A 25,292-nucleotide genomic window follows, 5' to 3' on the forward strand; every position below is an offset into this window, starting at 1 on the left:
AATACTTGTATTTAATCAAATTAATATTTAATCTAGTTGAATATCTTGTTTCTGACAAAGATCAGAATATCTCCAAGAATGATGCAGAAACCTGAAAGAAGGTAATTCATGCTATCATATGCAAGAACATGCCTATAGCTCAAAGTTCATCCTAGTTTAATGCATAGCACAAACCCTAAAGAATGAAAACTCTATCTTATTTATTATGGCTATAAAAACATAATAGAGAATATTATGATACCCATGTAAATGTAAAGTCACGTCCCTTTGTGTTACCTGGTGCTATAGGAATTCATAGGCTCCTGCAGCCTATTGTCTTGCATAAATATACTATTTATTTATACAAAAAACCCCACATTTCTATTTAATTGATTTTCTCTGATTATTGATTAGCAAAGCCACCAAGGGCTTTGTGTTATAATTGTTTTGAAAGTTTAATTGCATTCACTTTCAAAATGTTTCCTGTGCAATGAAGTAGTTCAATATAACTTTTATAACTCAGTTTTCTTGTAGGGAAATATTTCTATTCACCTGCCCATTTCCTGTCCTGCAACTACTCTGTTTCTCTTAAAATCCTTCTTTAAATAAGGTTTGTCTATTCAAATATTGTGTATATCTTTAAACTATATAATGATTTTCACGTTTTTAGGATTAATCTCTATTTCTTTTTACTACTGCTGAATTTTGTTTGATTTTCTGTCATTAAGTTCTGAGCAGATATTTTCATAGAACTGCCCACCACACTGCTCCTGATTAGCTACAGTTCTTTGCAAAACTACCAGACTGTATTTTGTATGTTTGCCTTTTTTTTTATGATCATTGAATTCATATCCCGCTCTCCCCAGGCCCCAACATTACTTTCTGGACTCCACACTTACTTGCAATACCCTTATCTCAATTACACTGAATAATTTTCTATATTGGAGTCAACATACTGGTCTTCTGTTCCATTACATCATTTCTAGATATATCATATAGTAGTAATGTCATCTTGATAACAGCTATGCACAAATTTAATTTTAAGCATGTATCCAAGTCCCTTCAGGGCTGAGGCCCCACATTACTCAGGCTTGAATTATAATGCATGTGAAATATTCATTCCCATACTTCATTTGCTTTGCATCAGAACATAGGCTAGCTCTCTAGTCTTAGTTCTCCAAGGTTCTCTGGAATTTTCATTCATTACTTGGCTACTTAATCTTTTCAGGTGTGTCCTAAAGAATTTAGCACAGATTTTTGAAAACTAAAAGAATTATAACAACTGGTTCTGTTTGTAACTAGTTTTCTGATACTGAAATAAATTTGGAAAGTTTACAGTGCTAAAATATACAGAAAATACAATACTTGGAAAAGCAAACAAACAGCCCCACCACACACACACTTTCTACCATACATACCATAAAGGAATTGCTGATGTTAGTGACATCTTTCATATTTTTAATTAAAATTCTTTGATTTCATTCTTAAATTCCCTCAGAATCACAATGTAAGCCATATGTTTTTGGTTACTTATTACAACTAAATTTAAGACTTTGGTCCACCACCATCTCTTTTGACACCATAGTCTGCAACAATGTTGCTTCAACGTTGGTTCTAAGGAGCAGCTCTCAGGTTGGTATCTCTACACAATGTCCTGCAGTGAATACTAAGCCAAAGAAGGTGTTTAAGGTTTTTTTTTAAAGTATTTTCAACACAATTTCTTTATTATTCCACAATAGTATATATAGATTTCCTGGTTTTCTTATGGGTTGACTTTTCCAGATAGTATAATTAATCGCTGATGCCTTCATGCAGAATTCTCCCTGTTCTTTCCCAGATTTCTTTTAGCATGGTCTCTCTTTCTACTTAGATGGTTTCCCTTGGACCTCTATTCTTTTTAATATGCAGCTTGGTTTGTGAAAGTCTTGTATACAAACCAACCACTTTTTTTTCACGTATGTCCCTTTATACTTGCTGATGTAATTTGTTGTCTCTGCATAAAACTCTTGTCTCACTGATCTAAATGTATATTTTCCATTGATCTGAATGGGCCTAAGATCCCAAACTAAGTCTGTTGCAACATATGACGCAGCATTTGCTTCTCTAATAACTCATAGAAAAGAGAAAAATACTTTAAGGTACTGTCTGATCTGCTAAGGTGAAGGTCTGGGTCTTGAAATAACTTTTTCATTCATACAATTTCCTTTACCAGAATTTTTGCTTCTCTTGGTCAGTTGCCTAAATGAAAGTTTCAGAACTGGTCAGAACCTTCAAAAAGCACTACAAAATGTCATAAATATGACAGTTTCAAGCCATATCATAGATGTAGAAGTTTTGTCTGAAGAAGGTGCATAGACCCAGTGTTTTTTTGTAAATAACTTTCAGCGTGACAAAAGTAATAGTTTCCAATAGTTATGTTTCAGACATTTCATGGCATTTAATGTGTGATACGTCATAAATATTCGGATGTGAACCTGTCATTCTCTGTTATTCTGTATTTCTTTGCACATATGTTTTACTCTTCATAGATAGAAGTTAAATATTGGAAAAGTTATTTTTAAAGCATAAAACCAGATAACTTTGAGAAAAAGATGTTTTCAAATATGATGCTAAAGAAAGAAGCAAACATCTCCAAGCTCATGTGAGCAGAATTTTTTATTTATATATATATATTTTTTTTAGGCAATAGAGAAAATTAACTTAGAAAAGATCAGACATGGCTCAAATTTTGAAGATATTTTATAATGGCTAGATTAAGTTCTGCTACTGACATATTGAAATTAGTCAAGCTTTGTTTGGATCATAAAATCCAGCCATTTATGTTTAATACTACCTGATTTTCTTATCTATAAAAAATTTTGGAAGTTTTCAAACAGCCAGAAGAATTTCAGTTGAATGAACTGCTTAGAAATCTCAAGCATAAGCAGAACTCTTTCCAAGTTTCAGACAAACTCTTTACAGGTTTTGATTTTCCTCATGAGTAGTGACTATGAGATAAATGGATCTAGAGGCAAATGACTGGACATTTTAAACAGAGGTGTCATCTGCATATACAGTAAAAATGTTTAGTACTATTTCAGTTTAAGACAACCTTCATTTGATGCGCATAGTGCGGTGATCACACAATCAGTTCAATTCAAAGGCTTTTTAATAAATGACTCCTCTTCACCAAGATTATCATCTTGAGAGAGTGAGTTATTAGATAGATGTATGCATAAAGGTGAACTTGCAAAATGAGACTACTGAGGACAAAAATCTAATGTAAAATTACTATATACCCTATTTTACAGGCAGAAACTCAATGAAGTTTTACATCTTCCATAAATATAAAGACACTGACATAATCTGTCAGACAAGTTACTGGACCAGTATCTGCAACAAACTGATGGAGTAAGAATTCCAAGTGTGGCTTCAGTACTGGAGATGCTCCAAATGCTGGAGAGCAAAGTGGTTAATTTATGGTCAGATCATTAGAGAGCTCTTGAACTTATTTAACTGGGTAAAGTTAGATAGCCAACAAACATTCCTGTTAACATACGAAGATCTGTTTAACTTGGCAATAGCAAAATAATTAGCAAAATAATAGCTTGAATGTTCTTTTTACTCACAATAGTTCCAAAATTCTTTACCCTAGATTCTAGGCTGGCATATGACTTAGACCACTTTACATTTTTTCACACTTCCTGTCAATTCTAATAACTCACAGAATGGAGTAAAACAGTCTTAGGGACTGTCTGATCTGTTAGGATGAAGTTCTGGGTGTTAATTAACTATTTGAGAGATTAATTCATTGCTCAAATAAAATGTTGAAATAACTTCATATACTAATACATCATTTTTGTCTTCAGGAGGTGTGATGGTCTGACAAATTATAATCAATGTCTCAAACATTCATTAAAGAACTTTGGTGGAGAAAATGGCCTCTGTAAAAATGCTAGAGTTTTGTGAACAGGACAATGTGGCAGGAGGAGAGGACCCCACGGAGGATGGGACCACACTTCTCCAAAGCCGCAATTCCTTATCTTAAGTGACCAGGAGAAGGAGCACAGCATATGTGCCTGGAGGAGGAGGCCCCACGGAAGATGGGACTGTGCTTCTACCTTAAGCAGTCATGCCAGCAGGGCAAGAGAGGGAACTCCCCAATGAAACCCCCAAAGCTCACCGACCGATTCCAGAGAACCCCGGGAAAGGGACTGCGTGTGTCGAGACTACGAACTAACGCACTATAAAAGAAGGGAGAACGAGTTCTTAGCACATACCCTCTGGAACTGGATCTCTACGCTGGCTGGACCAACGCTGGACCCAGGACTGGTGAAACCCTTTTCTTCTCTCTTTCTTTGTCCCTCTCTCCCTCCCTCTTTTTCTTTTCTCTTTTTTTTTTTTACTTCCAGAAAAAATTCTTCTTCACTTCTTCAATTCTGGAAATCCATTCCCAAATTTACCCTGAAAATGTTAAGTCATTCCTGCCTTGCTAATTTTCTAAAGTCTTTATAAATTTTCTTTTGCTAATTTTCCAAAGGCTAAAAGTACCATTTCCCCTCCCACAGCAGCTCCATTCATGCACACTATTCCTCTCCAGGTAAATAATATATATAGATATTTCTTTAGCTCTATTTCTAACTACTACTTTTAAATTATTACCAGTTTTATTGGTAATTAGAATTACTGGCAGCCATCAATGTTTAAACTTCCATTTTGTGTTTGACACTGATGTTAGACACAGAGATACTACTCATTTTTGCCTTGACACTTTATGAAAATTTAGAAAAATACCATTTCAAAGTAGTTCATAGTTCAACTTTCTGGAAAATTCACTTTTTCAGCATGTTGTTCCTGCAGCAGATTCTGATAGATATGTCCTGAAAGATGTCTTATGAAACTACAAGTTACTATTTTATTAAAAAGTATATATAAAAGATATATCAAAGCTAGAAAACTTTTAAATCCAGGTTTGCAAAGAAATGATCAAGCTCAACTCACTACAATGTGCTGTAGTGTTCTGGAAAATAAAGGCTGATTTTTCTCCATTCTCTAGAGGAGAGCCAGTGACAAAGCATTCTGTCATGCTTCCTTCTGTTTGCAGTTGTAATCTTTCCAGGGCAATTGTTACTGTATTTATACACATTTTCTCTATAAAAACACAAACCATTACATAGTTGTATGCTACTTAGGGTGAGTGTCGCATAAGACTTATTCTAAATCAGACACTGCATTCGCTGTCAACTTTATCTGAATCTCCCAGAGTACTTATTTACTTACAGAACTCATTCTTCTCCCACAACAAGATACATGTTTTCTTATGATTTTAGGGAAATAAGATTGCACCCTGACTCTTCTACAGTGTGCTTGCTTTTTCTCAAGAAATATTTCATATTTATTTATTTTAGGAGTATTATCTTGGTGTAATCTAGAAATCAAATTCTGCATTCCTGCTAGTACCACACCCCCACATACCTTGCAGTTTTTATTCCTTCTGCTTAGGACAGGACTAGAAATTCTAGCTTTCTGTCCTGGTAGCTGAAGAAATGAACTCTTTATAAAAATATAATGCCCAGATGGCTCTTGCAATGTATGATCAGTAGCTGGTCCAGTGCCCATTTTTGTAGTACTGCTAGTTCTGAGGTTCCAGTCAAAATCATCGTTTTCATCTTGCTTCCATTCACAAAGATCAAACTCAAAATTGCAATGCCCAATAGATGTACCTGAAAGACATTTACACACACATGAAAAGAGATTTATTTTTTTTTTTCAAGAAGTTAATTAGGTACATGTACTGCAATGTAGTACTCAAATCCATTAAAAAAAAAAAGCTTCAATATAAAAAAAAAATATACAAGTATCTTATAAAACAGAGCATTTTTAATGTTCTAGGATATAATAATAGGATAAAACTGCATATATATGAGGTAGGTCTCTGTGCTCTCATTATTATAGTCAGAAGTCCTTGGTATAAAAGTAACCAAATATAGCGATCTATTTTATGTCAAGCTGAATAGCTCTTTAGGGCCTTACAGGCAGAGGTCAATTGGTGCCCTCCATAGGGCATCCAAGACACCTGCAGAAAACTAGCCTCTTTTTGGAGGAACATGTTAAAGTCAGGTGAAAATGATAACAAATGCCTATATTCAGGGAACAGAAACCCAGCTGAATGAATGTACTTGAGCCCCACAAAGAAACAGCCTCCATACCGACACATGTAGGTATAACATAAAGGTAGGTGTGCTAACTTTGAGCTGAATCACACCCATAGTTAGTTTACTTTTGCATGTTTCCAGAAGAGTTCACACATGTATTTTCTTAGCCAATATACAAACATAGATGATTATTTACATTTCTCCTTAAATTGTATTTAATGTCTAGAAAAAGAGAAAGCTGTCATAATTTTGGTTGATTTTTATATGAAACAACATGCATGGTCTTTACCAATTTTCCAATTCTGAATGTCAAAATAGCCAGCATGTTGAGTCAACTGTCCACATAAATTAAGGTTAAGTCAATTGCACCACTCCAGACGTTTAAGCTGTGTATATTTTTTCTTCTATGCACCTATAACTTCATTATAATGATTACCAAGTAACACTAAACTTGCTGAAATAAGCTGGAATTTCAGCAGAGCCTTCAAGAGACTTTTGACTGTGCCCTGAATATTCGTACTGTTATTGCTGGAAAGGAAAGTGCTTTGAAGATAAATTTGGAACCTGTATGGATCATTTGGTCTGACAATATAAGAAATGACAAAAGCTCCCATAAAATGTAAACAGAACCTGAGCCTCTTCTGGGGTCTGATAAAGTTCAGCCACTTAAAAGTAGCTTTATTTAATTGGCAGCTGGTCAGAAGCCTCAGTAATGAGGCCAAGGAGCTAAAATTCATGGAGTCTACACATGGACCAAACCAGTACAGACAGCTACCTCTAAAATTGCAGGCTGAAATCAGATGAAAGATTTGTTCCTTGTATTTTTCTTTGTGGAGGTCATAAGGGTGAAAAAGAAGCTAGAAACTTTTTCTTAAAAATATGGACTATTTAGCAAAAATAACTTCACTGTCTTCTACCTTCGTCTGCAAATATGATGCCATGTGAAATAACAATTAAAAAGACCCCAAATCTGATGTTTATAAATGATACAATTATCATTTATGCAAAACATAGATTGTAGTTTACCTCAACTGAACGCAACTGCCCATAAAATTTGTCACTCCTCATCTTTTACCATATGATCATTTAGTTACTTGATTTTTCAGGATCCTAGTTAAAGAAATTCCTTCAGTTACTTACAAATTCCATCTTAAGTCAAGAAAATTTGTGCTTGCTACTGACCATTTTATTTTAAAGGCCTGTTTTCAAGAATCAAGACCTTAAGGCATGAGCAGTGAACATCCCTCCTAATTATTGCATGTTACCTAATCTAAATTTAGATGTCCTTGTAGGATCTCTATAGTCAACAAAGAAAAATACTTATATCTATAAGAGAACTTATCCAATCTGACTCAAACAACCAATTTTAAATTACAAAAACTTCAGCCTGGAAGTGGGTCACTCCACTGATGAAAAAGAGAACTTAGGTAGCCTGCTTAGAAACTCAAGTTACAGAAGATGACTGTGCACTTGTGTATAAAATCTTTGGTAGTAGACACTTCTACGAAGAACTTCACTGTGAGGGTGGTGAGGCACAGGAACAGATTGCCCAGAGAGGTTGTGGGTGCCCCATCCCTGGAAGTGTTCAAGGCCAGGTTGGACGCGGCTTTGAGCAACCTGGTCTAGTGGAAGGTGTCCCTGCCCATGGCAGTGGGGTGGAACTAGAGGATCTTTAAGGTCCCTCCCAACCCAAACCAGTCTATGATTCTATGAACTCTTCTTGGTAATGAAGTACAGAAGCAAAGCTAATCCTTTTGTCTGTGGAGCTGAATTAGTCTACTGGATGAGAACTTAATTTAAGAAAAACACTTAACAGTAGGTATGTGAATTGTATTATACTGATCACAAAAGATCTAATGAATCTTTTCGTAATAAACTAAGTAATTAAATGGAGCAAAATTTAAACTATTTTAAGTCATATTATTCCCAACAGCTATGCCTAGATGAACAAGAATACAGAGCTATAGGAGCAGATCTGTAGAGCAAAACACCTGATCCTGACGAACTGATGACTTTTGAGGGGGTGGCAGAGGAAAGATGACTGAGGGGGCATAGACCGGTCCTGTGGGCTGAATGACCACTAGTGGTTAGAATACATTTGATGCCCTCCTGGAGCCCATCTTTCCATTTTCTAATGAAAGGAGCCTAGCTCATACGCTTGAGCACACTCTACAATGCAAACCAGATTGCAATAAATAGGAATAACTGAGAGATTTGCTTCAGAAGCACACTGATGAGCTAAACCAAACATTAATCAAGCTCAGACAAAACCAAACAGCTACCAAGTACAGCCACCTGCGCTGGCACTAATCCATATTTCAGACTGGAAAAACACTACTGCCCCACAGCATTTTTTCACAAAAATTAATTTACTAGATCTCATAAAACACCATTTCTACCTCAAGGAGGCATACTCAACTCAATCTAACCAGAGCTGCCTCAGGGACCTTCCTCTGATACACTGCTAACCTCAAGCAGCATAAGGCGAACCTCAGCGGTTTCTGAACAAGGTTGAAGGAGCGCTACCAGCCACTACCTCTCCAGCGCTGCTGTGGATTATTTCATTCTCATATACTTGTAGTAACAAAATTGTACTAGTGATTTGCTTAAAGAAAACTACGAGCATGGATCACTCATTCAGTATCTAATGGAATAATTTCTAAACATTTGATGAATCAGTATATCTGTTAAAATGTATACTTGACTTATTTTATGGCACTGACGTCGTGCAACTAGCTAAAAAGAGCCCTCTACAAAGCAAACAAGACCAAGACACAGATCTCTCCATAGTAATTTAACAGCTTTATGAGGCATAGCTTATATCTCAGCAGCACTGGCTTTGTCTAGACATTGCTAATTAGACTGGGTGAGTATCATCCTGTGATAAAGTCCTATTAACATTCTGAAGTTTCAGGAGAGATTAGGGACTAGTTTCTTTCAACAAGGTGCGAAAGATTCCATTAACTAAGATATGATGATTCTGTGCACATAGCAAACCACACCCACAGTTAGAGCTAGCGATCCTGGAAGGCCTACTGCTAAAAGGTACTTTGGAGCTGCACAGTTTTCATGTCTTCTAAACACAATTGCCATGCCTGGGCAAAACTGCCCATTTCTTGTTTCCTGTGCTTTAATCTGTCATGCTTTACCCTACTAAAGTTTTCCCCAGGCTTCTGAGTCTGAGGTTTTCAAGCTACCTTTCTATGGTTCAGCAGTGAGGAAACAACTTCTTCTCTGATGGCTGCAAGGAATGGAAAAAAACTTCGCAAAGAGTGGAAGTACGTGTTTCCTATCATTATGTTCTCTTTGGAGGCAGCCTGCTTCATGAAAAAGCTGGGAAAATGGAAGTAGCATTTTTCTGTTAAGTATATTTTCAGCAAGTGCTATATTATGTATTTCTATGGCAGAGGCAGCACCAATAAAAGAAACCCCAAATTCTCCAGCACACAGTAAAAATTTAAAGCACCATACCTTTTTCAAAACTGAAAAAATAAAAGGAAAAAAAGGAAAGCAAAAATTAATCCTGGCACTATTATTGAAAATGCTATTAAATAAAGCACTCCCAGACCTAACAAAGGAAGTCATAATTGGTCACTAAGCATTTTATAGCACAATTAGACACTATGAAATGGGATTAATCTTTTATCTGAGGCAAAATCCATGCTGATATAGAAGTTTCACCCCAGTAGTGACCCCTGTGCTCTTAAGGCCCCATAATACTTCATTGTAAAGCTTCCTCTTAAAATGCAGTCAGGAAAGTTCTTTTCTTATTTATTTATTTTTTTTTAATAATTTTTTACCTTTTTTTTTTTTAACTTAAAAACAATAAGTAAAAAAAGCCCTTTACAGGAAAGCATTTTCTTTGTGGGACTGTTTCAGTTCATCTCTTTACCAATGGGGAAACAGAATGAAATACTTATTTTAGAGAGTTGCCAAACTAAATCCTATCAGTCTGCTTGAATCATCTTGCCCCTAATGCTTCTGTCTTTACTTGGCTGATGGTGCTTCATGAGAAATACAGACAATCCAGAAAACTCAGAAAAGTCATGGGTAAAGAGCTTTTAACTATTTCAGAAAATAAAAGCCAAAATATGAGAATCTTTTTCAACAGAGTAATTCCAGCTTGATATACTCCTCATTTTTAGTTGCAGAAGATCTGAATAAGTCCCCGTGTAGCTTAGTGACATGCTATTCCTGGTTTGGAAATCACTGAGAAGTTTAATAGTATGAAAATAATTTGCAAAACATGGTCCCTTTGCCATGTACCTTAACTTAATAGGCTATCAGCATACTTTTGCTTCATAGAATTATATTCACTGAGAATTTGATAAACTGTATTCATAATCTCAATAAAAATGAGGCAACTATTCACACAGTACCAAGCAATGCAGATTTGATTGTGTGAGCATTTCCCACAATTGTACTAGAAAAAAATAAAGTCTTAGTGCTATATATTGTGAACCATTTCTCCAGAGTAGAACCCATTTGATATGAAACATCATTCTTTGAATGCGATACTACAGATGATGTTTCTTGATATGTCTTGTAAAACCAAAATTGTACAGTATTTGGATTTAAATGATTTGCTAAGAGACCTGACAATCCTTGAAATATCAAAGGAAGTAGGTCCCTCATATCCCAAAGGTATTACGCTTGAAGTATTTTTTTCAGGTTTAATACATTCTTTTCATATGGAAAGCAGGAGATTTTTATTCTGGTTTTAAAGACAGCTGCTTTCTGAATTATTTTAAGAAATTCACTAACCGCTTTTTTTTATTTGCTATCATATGATTTCAAATTAAATAATAGTAATTTAAAAATCCTTAAAAGCTAAGGAATAGAATTAAATTATTACTTTCTTGTTTGCTTTCTTAGCTGATGAGCTGCCAAAGGTATTGAAGTAATAACAATTCACAGAAGGGACAGTTATTTATGATAATTATATTAAAAAAATCTATCATACTTACTGCAAATAGCAGGGCTCTCATCTGAGTTATCTGCACAGTCATTTACAAAATCACACAGACTATCCTTTGGGATGCAATACTTGTTGGCACATGTGAATTCCTCTGATGTGCAAGGTCTGCCTGGGATGACCAAAGGGGAACAATCTTCAAAGGTAATATCATCCATTGCCACGTCTCCCATGTAACTGACACCATGTTTTGCCCTGAAAACAACCTAATAAAAATTGCAGAGCTATTACAGTAAGACATTGTTAAGATATATAAAAGCTTATACATGCAACATGAATAGCACACAGACTATGATGGTGCTTGCAAATCTGGAAATATGAAATGGTCAGTTCTTGCTGCCAAAGCACAGTCCTAGGAAAGGTTGTACTACTGCTTGTACAGATGTCACTATAGTTACTGAAGGACCATCTTCTAACATCAACCAAGCACCAAAAAAAAAAAAGAAAGAAAATGAGCAACACAAACAGATACTAGTCCCCACTCATTCTTAATTAATAGCAAGGGTTCCACCTACTTCTGCAAAGTAAACACGAAAAAGACTAGTCTGAGTCATTCATCAGTTATTCCCGTGAATGTAAAAAGAATGTTAGTTTCATTAAAAGCCCACCAAAACAGAAGTACCAGGGAATGTAACACATTTTTAAATATGTTCCTGGCTCTGTCTGGTTTTTTTTTTTTATAAGTATGCAACTAAGCATGGCATACCCATGACTAAGTATCTCTAAGAGGCTTAGGAATCCGCTCATATTTCAAAGCTCGAGATCATCAAAGATCATCAAGATCATCAAAGCTCAACATCATGCTCAAGATTCTTTTTCAAAAAACAGATGTAAAAGTACTAAACACTAAGGAGAAGGAAGTGGAATAGTTTAACCTGAGTTGGATTCAAGGATAGAAGGGATTCTTTGTCTTAAAAATGGATAGTCTGAGACTGAAGGGGAGTGAGAAATCTCCAGAAACTTGCATCCAGCTCAGATAACCAAACAGACAGCCAAAAAGATGACTTTTGTTATTCAGAAGGGAAGGTACAGTATATGTACAGGGCAAAAATGGAAATGAGGAGGTAAAGAACGCATACTGTAAAAGTACCTAAAACCAGCTGTCTAGGAAGCACATAATATAGGAGTACACACCTGAAAATTTGAACGAATTCCTAAGAACACTTCTGCTCTGTTCCACTGGGGACCTTGACTGCCACTTTGAGTCCACAGTTTAGAAGTCCTATTACTGGTTTTACAGAGTACCTAAAAAGGAAATAATTTTAGGTCACAAAAAATCTTTCCATTACCAACTCACTTTAGGTCCCTTAAGTGTATATAAGAGTTCAAGAGTATCTTGTACAACTTATCTCTATACCACCACTAAATATCATAGAGTCATAGAATCATAGAGTACTGGAGTTGGAAGGGACCCAAAAGGATCACCGAGTCCTGCTCCTCGCAGGACTACCTAAAACTAAACCATATGACTAAGAGCGTTGTCCAGATGCTCCTTCAACTCTGACAGGTTTGGTGCCGTGACCACCTGTTCCAGTGGCTGACCACCCTCTCAGTGAAGAACCTTTTCCTAAAGTCCTATCTGACACAAAGGGATTTGCCAGTGTAAATGGCTATTCTAAGAAAATAATGCTTTAAGATTTTCTGATATCCTCATAAACATACTCAGTCCAGAGCCTTATCTGGTCTAATTTATCCCATTAATTTATCCAGAGTGGCTAGCTGCAAATAAAAATTGCTCATTAATGGATTGGGATCCATTTGTAAAACATGGGAACAGCATTAACAGTAAGAGCTGCTGAAAAAAATATTCATGCATCCATTAGATTGCTCAATTCTGCAATAGACTTTCTTGTCCTGATTCTTATGAAATGTTTTTTTCTTCTACAAATAAAAACTTGTTCTTTTCTTCTAAAGACCAAATTTCATCTGTTTGGCAATGGAAGACTCATAAACACCCTTGCCCCTGCAAACAGTCATTGACTTGGGGAAAGCTGACCCTTTTTGACATGAGCACAAAGTCCTAAATATGCTTTGCTCCAGCCTCTTAGGCATCCAAATTCAACTGAGTTGACAATAACAAAATGGGTGTTTGATGAACTGTGTCAAGCTGTGTCTCCAGCCAGTACTCACAGAGCTAAACATCAGTTCGCTAGTTGCCTGAATCACTTCTGCTCTCAAGGATTTATTGCTACCATGTGTAATCTTCTTAGGGCATCCCAGGCATTTTTCATCTTAATGAAAATAAAGGGCTTTTGAAAATTTATGCAGTCCCATGAGTGTATATGATATTGCATAACAGGTAAGTTCTTCCAAGCGAACAACAGATCCTCACACTGAAGAGCTTCCATTCCAGGGGAGCAAAAGAAACAGATGTAATATATTAAATTGAATAGAAAAACAAAGTGACACCTGACTTTATAGACAAGAACAGCTACCTGCAGAAGACATGAATTTTAAGGGGAAAAAAAAAATTGGAGAGAAACGGGGATTACAGATATTATTTGAGAGAATAAATGGTGCTGAATAAGAAAAGGTTTTTCTTACCCTCAAATACAAACTATATATTTATATGAATATACATGTGTGTGACTATACAGACACATACACATGTTTTTACATGCACTGTAAATTACTTACTAAATTATAAATCCAAATCCTTAATCAGAAATTCATATTTTCTATCATATCATGCTAAAGGTTGTAATTTTAAAGTTAAATATGGCCATAAATTTATGTGCTATTAAAATCCAAGGCTTCCCTGTACCCTAATGCACTTTGAAGTCCTATGCATTTCAATTACATTGCAAGTTATTGAAGAAGCACATCTAATACTTTGGTAGAGTTAACCACGCCAAGTCAGAGGGCAAAAAACAGACAAAAATGGTTCCAACAAGTATTCAAACCTACATCGCACAATAAGGTGACAGATAATTAATGTTTAAGAAAGTCACAGAAACATAGGAAGACAGCCATTCATGCAAACAGCAGGAAAGTCTTCAGCATGTCATACATGACATTGACAACATGGATGCAGACTAACATGCAAAAATCCAAACTTGTGAATTAAATAAAAATGTGGTAGCTTTGGGAGAAGAGATGGATAAAGGCCTTTATTGATTTTTAAGCACAGAAAATATTCACATTCATATAATACTTAGAACCTTTAGAAGAAAATAATAAGAAATTACCTAAATAATTTTACATTCTGAGTTATTCTTCCATTCATTATTAATCACTTAATTAAGCATTTGAAACCAGGTAATAATTTACAATGTTTAAAATGCAAAGGTTTTGTGATTTTCCTTTTGTACATCTTAAAATCAATTAATTTATGGGCGGGGGGGGAATCAGTTAAGGAATAGAGGGATATTGTAGTCTCCTGTGTTGAAACTGAGGAAAAAAAAAAAAAGTCTATATATTTGCCTTTTGTAGTGGTAATACTGGTCATGGCTCCATAGAATTTGCTGTTAAATTCTACAAAACACTCTGTGGACTGATTCCAACTAACATGGGTTCCTACACTGTAAAGAAGCCCTGGACTCCAGAGTAAATGCAAAGAAGTCTCAAAGCAAATTTATCTGTCCTGAGTCTTAAAACTGAGAACAAACCATCCTTATACTCTGATTTCCCACTAACTCTGATGAATTAAAATTTGACTACTTGCCAAGCAGCCTAGCAAGAACTTTACTTGCTTAGGAGAAATTCAGCAATATTTTAAAAAATCGTTTAAGAAAAAAAATCAAGAAAACACAGAGCATGCTTCCTCTGTACATCTAACAGTCACATGCATGGGGTGAAGGACGCATCTCAGATTTCAGTTCTAATGTCAACATACATTTTAATTTCATCTTCAAAACAGTTGAATTCTGCTAACTTTTCATTATAATTTGTTATTCAGAGTAACCGAGCTAGTGAGAACTTATTTGTACAATTAAATCCACATGCACTGGCCACACCTAATTTGATAGTGAGTGTGCAGGTGACTGCGTAACTTATCCTGAGTACTTTTTTCAATCCATTTCTGATGCTGTAGTTATTGTGTAACATTCATGGGAAATCCCATTGTAGTTACTCAGATGAGTAGCAAAAATAATTGTTGAGAACAATGTTGCTCTTTTATTCATTCACTTTGCAGTGACTCATTCCATCTACAAGCTGCTGAACCAGTTACATTTCCTTTAAAGAAGTGCTTTTCTTTTAACTGGAGTGAAGAAAAGTGTATGGGTAAGAAAGTTCGTTACTGTTATGTCCTAGGAATAGTTCAATGGTGCTTACGTTAGTATAAATAAACTCTGAAGGATATATGCTAAACTTTCTGAGGAATAAGCTGTTTCTACAAAATTTTACAGCAGATTTTAATACAAGTACTTCTTTTTTTCATGCTCCCACATTCAGTCAAAGACATCAATGTCCACATATCTACTGATGCTTATCAGTGTCAAAGGGTATTGTGCAGTACAAGGCTTTTTCTTGTATGGAATTTCCAGCTACAGTATGGCTATAAAGGTCATAATTTATGATTGTTGTAGAAAGTTACATTTTCCCCAGCTTACTCGAGCTGATGCTTCCTTCAGATCGTAACATAATGAGAGCAGTGGAGTGTTAGTAATTGTTCATTTTCCTTTAAGAGCAGCCTAAGCTTTAATGAATCTAAATGACAAGACATGAATATTCTCACAGCAATTTTGGGCAGAAAAACAAACAAACAAACAAAAAACCCACCCCAAACAAGAACATCTACGTACCTCCAGAGAACCTATTGTTGAACCATTCATGTAGTTCCAGAATATGATTTTGCATTTGGGTCCTGTAAGGGAGATGACTGGGGTAGCAATGTCAGCTGTGTGACCAAATTCTCCATTTGAGCTGTCTGCAAACAGATACCAGCCTTCTTCAGTACACCTGTTCAGAGAAAAAGGTTTTTCTTTATTAAAACAAAACATTTAATCATAGTCAAGTTCTAGTTATAGTTAAAATGGTAGTATTTCCTTATACAGATATACCATCTTCTGCGTGGGTATCTGGATGCCTTCTAGTTTATCATGGTGTAAGCCAGAATCCCAAAAAGCCCTTGAAAAGGCAGCTAACATTTTTCTATCAGAGATCGGCAAAACAAAATACAGAGCTGAAGTCAGCCTTTACCCACAGGGTCGTATAGATGAAGGCTGGAGGGCCTCTGGGTTTCCCCCCCACCATCTTTCCTCAGGGAAATCAGAGGGTTTGATCCTGGCTTGAAGTGAAGAAAATCCAGGATACTGGGTGAGATTCTTTCTCCCAAGCTGCTGGGAAAGATGAGTCTGGCTGGCTTTGCAGTAAGCATCAGACTCTAAGTGTACAGAGAGACCAGAAGCGCAGTCCTAGTGTTTTGGGTATCTAAGATTTGGCTCATAAAAACCTTGCTTTACAAAATAAAAAGCAGCTGTTGACCAAAGATAAGATTCTGTTCTCTGTAGTGGAGCTGTTACATGCTCAGTGCTTCTCCAAAGAAAGAACCTTTCCAACAGGGGCTTAACAACCCTGACGATGGGACCTACATTTTTTAAAAGGTCCTGGTATTCGGCTTTCCTTGCTTTTCAGTTTTCCTGTTTGTCTAAGCTCTGAGCAACCGCTTCCTAACGTTGCATCACTGCAACTGTGAGAAGGCAGTGACCATGCCCAGCAAGCACTGCCGAGAGAAACATGGTGTGCCCACAGTGTGATCACTGGCTGAAAGTCCTGCCGAACAGGAAGAGTCAGGGCTTTGATGGTACAGATTCAAGAACTTTTTTTTGTCGTCTTTTTTTTTTTTTTTTCCACCAGCCCTCTCTAAGCTTTTATACTTAGAGCAGTCTAAAGGGCTAAAAGACTTTGGTGCCTGTGATAAGAACTCAGGTTGATGCAGCCTTTGCAGTATTAAATATGATGAAAGCTACTTTTTCAATAATCTAGTAAAGTTTCTTTAAAATCTTGTAAGAAAATTGTTTCTTTAAAACACCTTATAAATTTTGTTAAAAATCTTCACTATTTAGACACAATTTACCTCAGATTGCAATGCCAATGTTGTACTGAACATGTACTGAACTGTGTCATAAAATAAGTTTGAATTTATGACATACAGGTTTATCACTGCAAAGTTACAACAAAACTAATAGATTACATTTACTGTATAGAATAATTTACACTCAATAATCACAAAATACTTTAACATATATTAATTAAGGCCTGTCACGTACTCTGGAGGTCAAGAAGAGACTGAATTCCACCATATATTCAGTCACTTCAGGAACAGCACATGCTATCTACTATAGTATGCAATATAAAGTAGGCTAGAAACAGGCAAATTTTATCTCTGTACTCACACAGCAATTTCCTCTGAGGATCTGAAGTCTTTCAATTAATTCACTCATCCTTAGAATCACATATGCAGTATCTTGTTTCTAATATGATAGACTGCAGATAGTCTGATCTTCCTTTTGCCCAGGCAAAGAATTTCATAGAGTATCTCCTTATCTTTCCTGTAACCTGTGGTTGATCTTAAGGCTATATTAAAATGAAAATAATTTTCCATCTCTTTCTCTTTCTTGATGTTTAAGACCATTAAATTTTTGCTTCATAGGAAAACTAAAACATAATAATAGCCATTGACACAAAACAGCCCTTCAAAAATGCTTGCAAATCAGTGGCTGTTTCATTGCCTGTTAGGCAGAGTATTGCTTCTGTCTCCCCTGATGTCACACCAGGAAAAAAAAAAAAAAAAGGATTAAAGAGGCAACTGCTATAGCCCAGGGAAACTGCAGAAAATATTTTGGTAGATGAAAGTAAGAGACAATTCTGATAGTCATAAAACATTTTGGTACAGAAATACCAGGCTGTTTCCTTCAGCAGGGCAAAGTGCAATTCTAACGCTTCCATGGGTCAGAAGTGGGGGGAGCACTTTCACTAGTTAATCAGCCACAGTTCAAGCCTGTAATCATTACACACTTCTCAGAGGTTTCCCAGAACCTTATCCAACATGCAAGAATGAAAGAATCATTGTATCTGTAGATATTGGTAAGGATTTGTAGGTAAAATATCTGCAAATGTCAAGAGGCATGGAAGTGAGTTATGCCCTTAATTTCTCTTTAGCTAGGAAAGGTGATTGTCAGGTCTAAACTATTAATACATTTGTTTTATTTAAAATTAAGTATGAAAAGATCCTGTAAAATGAAGTACTTGTGCAGGAAAAGATAACATTTTGCAGATTGTTTCTTAAGTTCATTGGAGAACATGAAGTGCATATGGTTCATAACTGAAAAATGAAGACTTACAGAAAAAAATCAGTAGTGTGGGCATTAGGTTGCATATGCACATAGCTTTAGGTAGAAATCAAATACATGCAGGAAACTAATGGTCATGATCAGAGTTAACATTTCTACTGCCACCCATAAAAGAGAAATAACTACTCAGCAGAATTATAACCTTCCTTTTTTATAAAAGAAATGCCCAGTAGTTTACAGTAAATTTTTCTCTAAGACACATAGAAGTAGATATTTTTGAAGCAGGAACAATATGTTGGGGCAGACCTTCATTTGGTGTAGGTCAGACATATTACAGGTGAAATCACTGAGAACTGCTGATAAAGTCAACAGGGACCAAAGGCAGTCCAGTGAGATTCTAGGGGGAAGAGTAATGATCTGGGGAAATCCGGATCTTCTCCACAATCTTTTTTTTTTTTTTTTTTTTTATTCAGAAGCAGATGAGAGAAGTGTCACTGAAGCTTTTATCACTGTATCCTGGCAATTCAGACATCTTTATAATTAGTGCATGCATTTACACCATTCTTGAGACAGTAGCATAAATATTTGGAAGTGAGCTATTGCAGAAAATAAGCACAAAATAGAGTAATACATATGCAAGCCTTAGGGCAATTAGGTAAAAATAATCTCAAACTAGAAAGTAATAAAACACTTTTGTTAAAACAGCTTCTAATAAACAGCTTGTAATATAAGTGATAACTGAAAACTTGAAAACTACATAGTTACAGATCTTCAAGCAAGTCTGCATTTGGAATATTCATTCATTTCCCTCCTTTCTGCTGAAGAAAGCTGTTATTTCAATGTAACAATTTTTGGATTCTTTTTTTTCCTTGGTGTTGAATATTCTACCAGAGTCTTGCCTGGAGGTAAAAGAATATCCAGTTCTCTTAAGGTCTGCAAAAATGTTTGAAAATTCAGCATGTACTCTGCTGCTGGGAACTCATGCCTTCAGTGATCCAAGAGTGTCAGCACTGTATTTACAATAGCATTCAAGAGGGCTGTAAGAAGCAGAATGATAAAGAGCCCTGAAAAGCAATAGCACTTACAGCCCTCATGCTTCCCAGAGTATTCAGTATTACGCCCAGGCCTCTCAGTGAGATTAGTTTGAAACAGTGGTAGGGTACAATCAGTACTGTGATGGAATTCAAACATCCATCTCTTATTTGGCGTGTTCTGTCAGATACGTCTTGGTCCTGAAGGCAGACCAAAATCGCATCTCTACCTAGATACTACTGGACCCATAGTGCATCCTAAGAAGGCAGGCGTCATTGCAATCTTTTCACCCTTGTTTCAGTGTTTGCTATAATGTTACATTTAAAAGTGGTAAACCAGATGAAAGTCCCCTGTATGATACACTTCACGGAGTGCTAGCCATTAAACATGGTGGCAGTATGTTATTACAAGAATATTAAGGTTGTGTGGGAAAGTCAGGGAAAATGGAAGGCTCAGAAGGCGCTGGATAAGTGTATGTGGAGCATCCTTGTTTACCTTCACTCCCATCATGGAAATTTTTACACTTAGATCTACAAGACTGATATACTTGTGACCTCTCCATGATGTTTAAAAGGAAAGCTTTCTTCTAGTGTCTGTAGCTGACATTAACTTGCACCACGTTTGCTCACAGAGCAAAGCAATCTCCCTGTCTTGAATGCTTTAAGCTGTCTCATATAGCAACCTGCGTAGGATTTACAGGGAGATGCACATTCTACAGGGGGAAGAGTTTGAAAACAAGTAATAAGTAATCACTCTGCATATAGTTTACATACTAGAGGACCTGCATCTTCTATGGATGCATCTTTTGTAACAGAACCAGTTAACATACATGCAATCGTCTGTTTAGTTTGTCAAGCTGTGACTTTTAAAGTAAAAGACTTCTTAGCTGGCCTACATGTATTTTAAACCAGTAAGTAATATACAGTCACAAGGTATTCCAAAACTTTCCATAAACCTAAATTATCAGTCTCTCTTACTCTGCTCAGAAGTTGCCCTCCTCACCCATCATCTTTGTTCTTTAAATCATCTTCAGCCAAAGTAGTAGTTTCTTCACGGTGCAATTTAATCATCTGACCACCTCCTTAAATTCCTTTTCTTCCTATTCCATAAAAGTACTCACCTTCTTTTTTTTCTTTTTTTTCTTTTTTTTTTCAAATAAGACCTCAAGAAGTTGATGGTAACAAGTGTAAACCAAGGTATTGTTCAACATGTATAAGAGTGAATAAATCTGGCTTTCGATGTAGATCTTATGTAAGTGCTGAAATTCAGCAGAATATACACAGGCTCCCTTGCCAATAGCTGCAAGACCTCAGGCTTATTTGGAAAATTATTCCATGGAAAACCTCATAGTTGGCAGCTACAGTATGTGTCATTAAAATCTTCATATTTACCCTTTGAAAATAATTAATTTTACCTCTGCACTATAAGCATTCCCTATATAGAGATATTCCTGTGCCAGTGCAATAATCCTAATTAATTTCAGAGGGAAATTCACAACACTTTAATGGATATAAAAAATTCAATAGAAGCAACTGGGCTACATTTCCATACTTGACTTTGTTAATAACTTAATATTTCAAGTATCTTTTTAAATGTAGTTAGCAAAGAATGGGCATACAGAAAAGAACCCTCACTGTATTTCACCCTTCAAAGCATTCAGAAGAACACAGGGAACTGAATATACTAAATGGGAATTAGTATTGAGGGAAAGATTTGGTGTGCTAAAAAAAAGTTGGAGGCTTATCCAAAAAATTAGGCCCAGCTTAAATATGGTAGTGTTATCAAGTCTTATACTGTGAATTACTCATTTCACAGTAGTAATTGTCTATTGTTCTAATGTCTTTAAGTGGATCAAAAACTAACCAGCTTAATTTTCCCATACAGGAAGTTCAAGCTCTGATTTAATTAATTGTTGGACATCTCTATTTTTAAAGTGTTACTTCATCTATGTGTCTTCTGCAAATTTTTTGAGAATCCTTGATTAAGCACTTAGATGGACTTATAAAATACCTTATACTCTTTATTTTTCATTCAGAGTGAAAATTAAATCTGATTAGAAAACAAAGAACTCCATTTCATTAGAGAGTTCTGATTTCCTTCCAAATCTCAGCAATAATGACAAAACCAAACAATTAAAACAGGCAAACCAGAGAAGGAAATTTCGTTTTCCTTAGAGGGATAAGCATCCCAATGATTAGCTCACCATAGTAAAATCTGAAATTCAAAAAGCAGTAGCTCCACATTCCTTTCTATTTTTCCTGGATATATATGTCCATAAACACTGTGCAGCATCTATATAGCAAATCAGAACCCCATAGACATGTTGGACCTATTACGCATTTAAAGCATTATTCTTCAGCTCTCCAACCCCACCTGTCCAGGATCTGCCAGATCAGTGCCCTGCTATTATTCCACATGGATTTCTGTACAGAGAGAAACCCAAATCTAGTGGTCAAAAAAACAGTAGGGCACTAGTTGACATCTAAAAGAAGAATTCTCTTGACCAAAGGGGAAGGACTGGGGGATACTAAACATATCAGGGAAATATGGGCCATCAGAGCTCAAGCTGATGGTTTGAACTGGACAAGGCAGTGGCAGTTTCCATTTACCACATCTTATGCATCCTTTATCAGAATAGTGGGGCTGAGGGAGATCAGTCTCTTCTCTATTTGCTTTCCTGCAAGAGCGTAGGAAACCAGCTGACAAAAGTTTTGCCAAAGCTAAGGTATTCACAGGAGAATTTTAGTTTTAGATTAACTAGGATTTCCTAGTGAGAAAACATTTCATCGAAAGATTTCTGAGAAAATTCTTTAGATTATTGTTTCATTAGCTAAGAGGGAGTTAAATTCTCCCCTTTTTCTTCATAACAACTACATTTATGAGAAAAGATTTATATTGGCATAATTTTTTTCTTGTACTATGTCATCAGAGTATAGTATTGGTATTTTAATACCTTATACATTTGACACAAGATGGTTGTAAACTGTGATACTTTTACCATTCCGTCATGCTAGCTTCGTTTTATGTTGATACCTATTATTTCTTGTTTATAGTGTCAGAAACCAGATGATACAAAACTTCTGGTAAAAATTTAAGTAGGTGTAAAAATAAAAAAATCTATATTAAAAATCTTTTAAAAGATGCTAACATTTCATATTTTCTAGCATTGCCAACAAAACTTGCAATAGAAATATAAAGCATCCAAAAGTCATTATTATTACAGTATTCCTAAGGAAACAGGCAAAGATACAAGGAAGGCTTAATCTTTATCTTTGCATGTGTCCATATAGAGTCCAGTGTAACTTCAATATATTAATTGTAAAATGGGGAAGCCGCGTACACATTGCGTCTATAGCACTGTTTACTTGATGTTTGGCTTTAAGGTGGGAAACTGCTGGAAGGTAGATAGAAGCAATACAGAAATATTTCAGAAAGGATTATAGAAATATACAGAAAGAGTAAGCCTTCTATAAAAAAAAAGCAAACCCTAACAGTTCCCTCAACACTGCCTCTGCCTGTAGAAAATGATGCTAAAAAACTTCAGAAGTGAGAGAGACCTTATTACTCAAGCACTCATTCAAGAAGAAATTTATCACCTCCTTTATACTTCGGGTAACAGCTACTTGATGCCCTGCCCATTATGCCCATTATTTCAGCCAGAAGGCAACACATGTTGTAGGAAAGGGAGGGTAGTCTGTGGAGAGTGGCCAAGGTTTTACTCAAAATGCATAATGACTGTGAATCTGAAAGAAATGTGGCAGAGCACACTTCCCTAGGAAGCATAAGAAGTTTTATGAGGAGAAAGAAGGAGAATGAGAAAGAATTACCTTGTTTCTTCAGTATCTGTACTTGCTAGATACTCAGTGTCTGCATGAGAAGTAGTTTGACTACTTATCCTTCTGTACATAATATAGGATGGCCTATTATAGATCATAACATATGAACAGATCTTTTACAGCCCCTGTCTTGCAGTGACTTACACATAACATATTAATTAGCTTCAATAGGGTTCTTTACTGAATAAAGGATTGCAGCTGTGAGAATATTATTGCAGAAAAAGAATCTATATGCAAAATTAAAATGTCATAAAATGTGTAATTTTCAGTAATATTGAAGGACAATAAGAACTCCAATAACCTAATTAATTCTACTATGTATCAAAGAAAGATGTTCTCCACAGAACACTTCTAACCACTTAACTATTAATAGGTTTTAAATAGTCAGTAACTCAAATCTGTATTTAACAACTAGAAAGAGAAAAAAAAAAGAAGGCTGTTCTTCAATTAAATATGAGTATTTCTGTAAACATTTTAAAAAAAAAAAGGATTTGGAAGCAAACAGTGGTCAGGAATGCAGATCTTCATTTACAGCATTATGTGATAAATTTAATTTCAAACAGTGGTAATTCCAAAAAGAGTAAGTTCTTTTACCATGATTTGAAATATATTTTTTATCTAGTAACCTCCCACCTCCATTAACATTTAACATTAATGCATAATAAACTCAGAATCAAAAAAGTACCATGATTGTCATGCCATGACAAAGTAGATGTAAATTTTTTGCAAGACTCCTTTCTGAAAGGATATAATAGAGTAATTTGCTATTGCAGAAGCCATACTCCAGCTGTGTTTACAGACAACTGTCTGTAAATTGCTGGATGCCAACAGACCTAGTTCTTTGCACAGTGCTAGAGACAAATTTTTCTAGTGTGAACATCTAAACTTCGGCACACAAATACAGGATTGAGCTTCAATGGTTAATTCCAACTGAACAGAAACAAAGGTGCTTAACACACCAACGCACTAGCCACACAGAGACCTGTAACTGGACACTGAGATAAGAAAGGTCTTCCAAAGAAAATCACCACAAACATGAGAAGGAATTCTTGAACTAAATCAAAGTGCATTATATTTATTGTCAGGCTCTTCAGAGACAAAATTCCAAAAGAAACTTGCTGGCCTTGACCATGATACAAGCGTACCACATAAAGCTTTGAGTACAACTTTGATGCCTTTTTTTACATAATAGATATGAATTCCAGATAGAAAATGTGCTGGTAAAGTTTTACCCACACACAGTGATTAAATTCTTCACAATTTAATCGATTTTCATTATGATACTAATCCTGTGCTCTGGGATCCTAATATACAGAGCTAAAAAATACTTCCAGTGCATTCTCTTTCTTTGTACAAAATTAGGTTTGATTAAATTAAGATTACTTGAAATGGATTAGTTATTTAACATCATCCTGCAAATAATTTCTGACTGTTAGCTTATTCTTAAGAGTAATTAGTATTTCACAACTACATATTTAAGTTGGACACACAAGTAATATGAATACTTCTGCTCCCCAAGTGGATGGTGTAAAATTTAGAATTACTTTATTAGCACTTTCAACCCCAAACCTTTTTTTCTCTAAGAAAGAATTATTGCCTTTACTTCAGTTTCATTAAACACACAGTACAGTGATTTCTCTTATAAAAATATTAAATGTACAGTCTTTAGTGTTTAGTTTTTAATCAACATATTGCTTCAGGTGGTACTAATGTGTATTATCTATATTACTGTGATGGCTGTGTGCACTTCCAGATTATTTTTCCACACACATTCATCTGAGCTTTGCCACTAATGACGTAAGCAGACGCTAACAAATGGATTATGACAAAGTCAAAAGATAATATTAACCTGAAGTCTGACAGGACTCCAGACTTCATTACTGAAGGTGGCTCATTTCTTATAAGCCCTGGTGGAGTCACCTGATATTCAAAGTCGAATTTACAGTCCCAGTCCTAAATGGACAAGAGGAGGGCAAACAAACATGTATTGGGTCTGGCTGAGATTGGGTCAACCCACCACAAAACGTTATGTACAATATTATGGTAAGATTCTTCTCAGACTGTACTGCAACCACATGTAACCTTCATTTTTTTTTCTGGG

General features: G+C 35.7%; 1 protein-coding gene across 1 annotated transcript in view; it reads right to left on the minus strand.

Moving 5' to 3' along the window:
• The window catches only part of MALRD1 (MAM and LDL receptor class A domain containing 1), a 290,404-nt gene that overhangs the window by 168,249 nt on the left and 96,863 nt on the right, over positions 1 to 25,292 (minus strand). The window contains exons 21-24 of the mRNA XM_075022465.1: positions 15,834 to 15,990; positions 12,223 to 12,333; positions 11,081 to 11,294; positions 5,434 to 5,681 (exon numbers count right to left, since the gene is read on the minus strand). Coding sequence (XP_074878566.1) covers positions 5,434 to 5,681; positions 11,081 to 11,294; positions 12,223 to 12,333; positions 15,834 to 15,990 — 730 coding nt within the window. The remainder of the gene's footprint in view (positions 1 to 5,433; positions 5,682 to 11,080; positions 11,295 to 12,222; positions 12,334 to 15,833; positions 15,991 to 25,292) is intronic.

The sequence above is a fragment of the Buteo buteo genome, chromosome 2, assembly GCF_964188355.1.
Source record: "Buteo buteo chromosome 2, bButBut1.hap1.1, whole genome shotgun sequence".
Taxonomy (NCBI): Eukaryota; Metazoa; Chordata; class Aves; order Accipitriformes; family Accipitridae; genus Buteo; species Buteo buteo.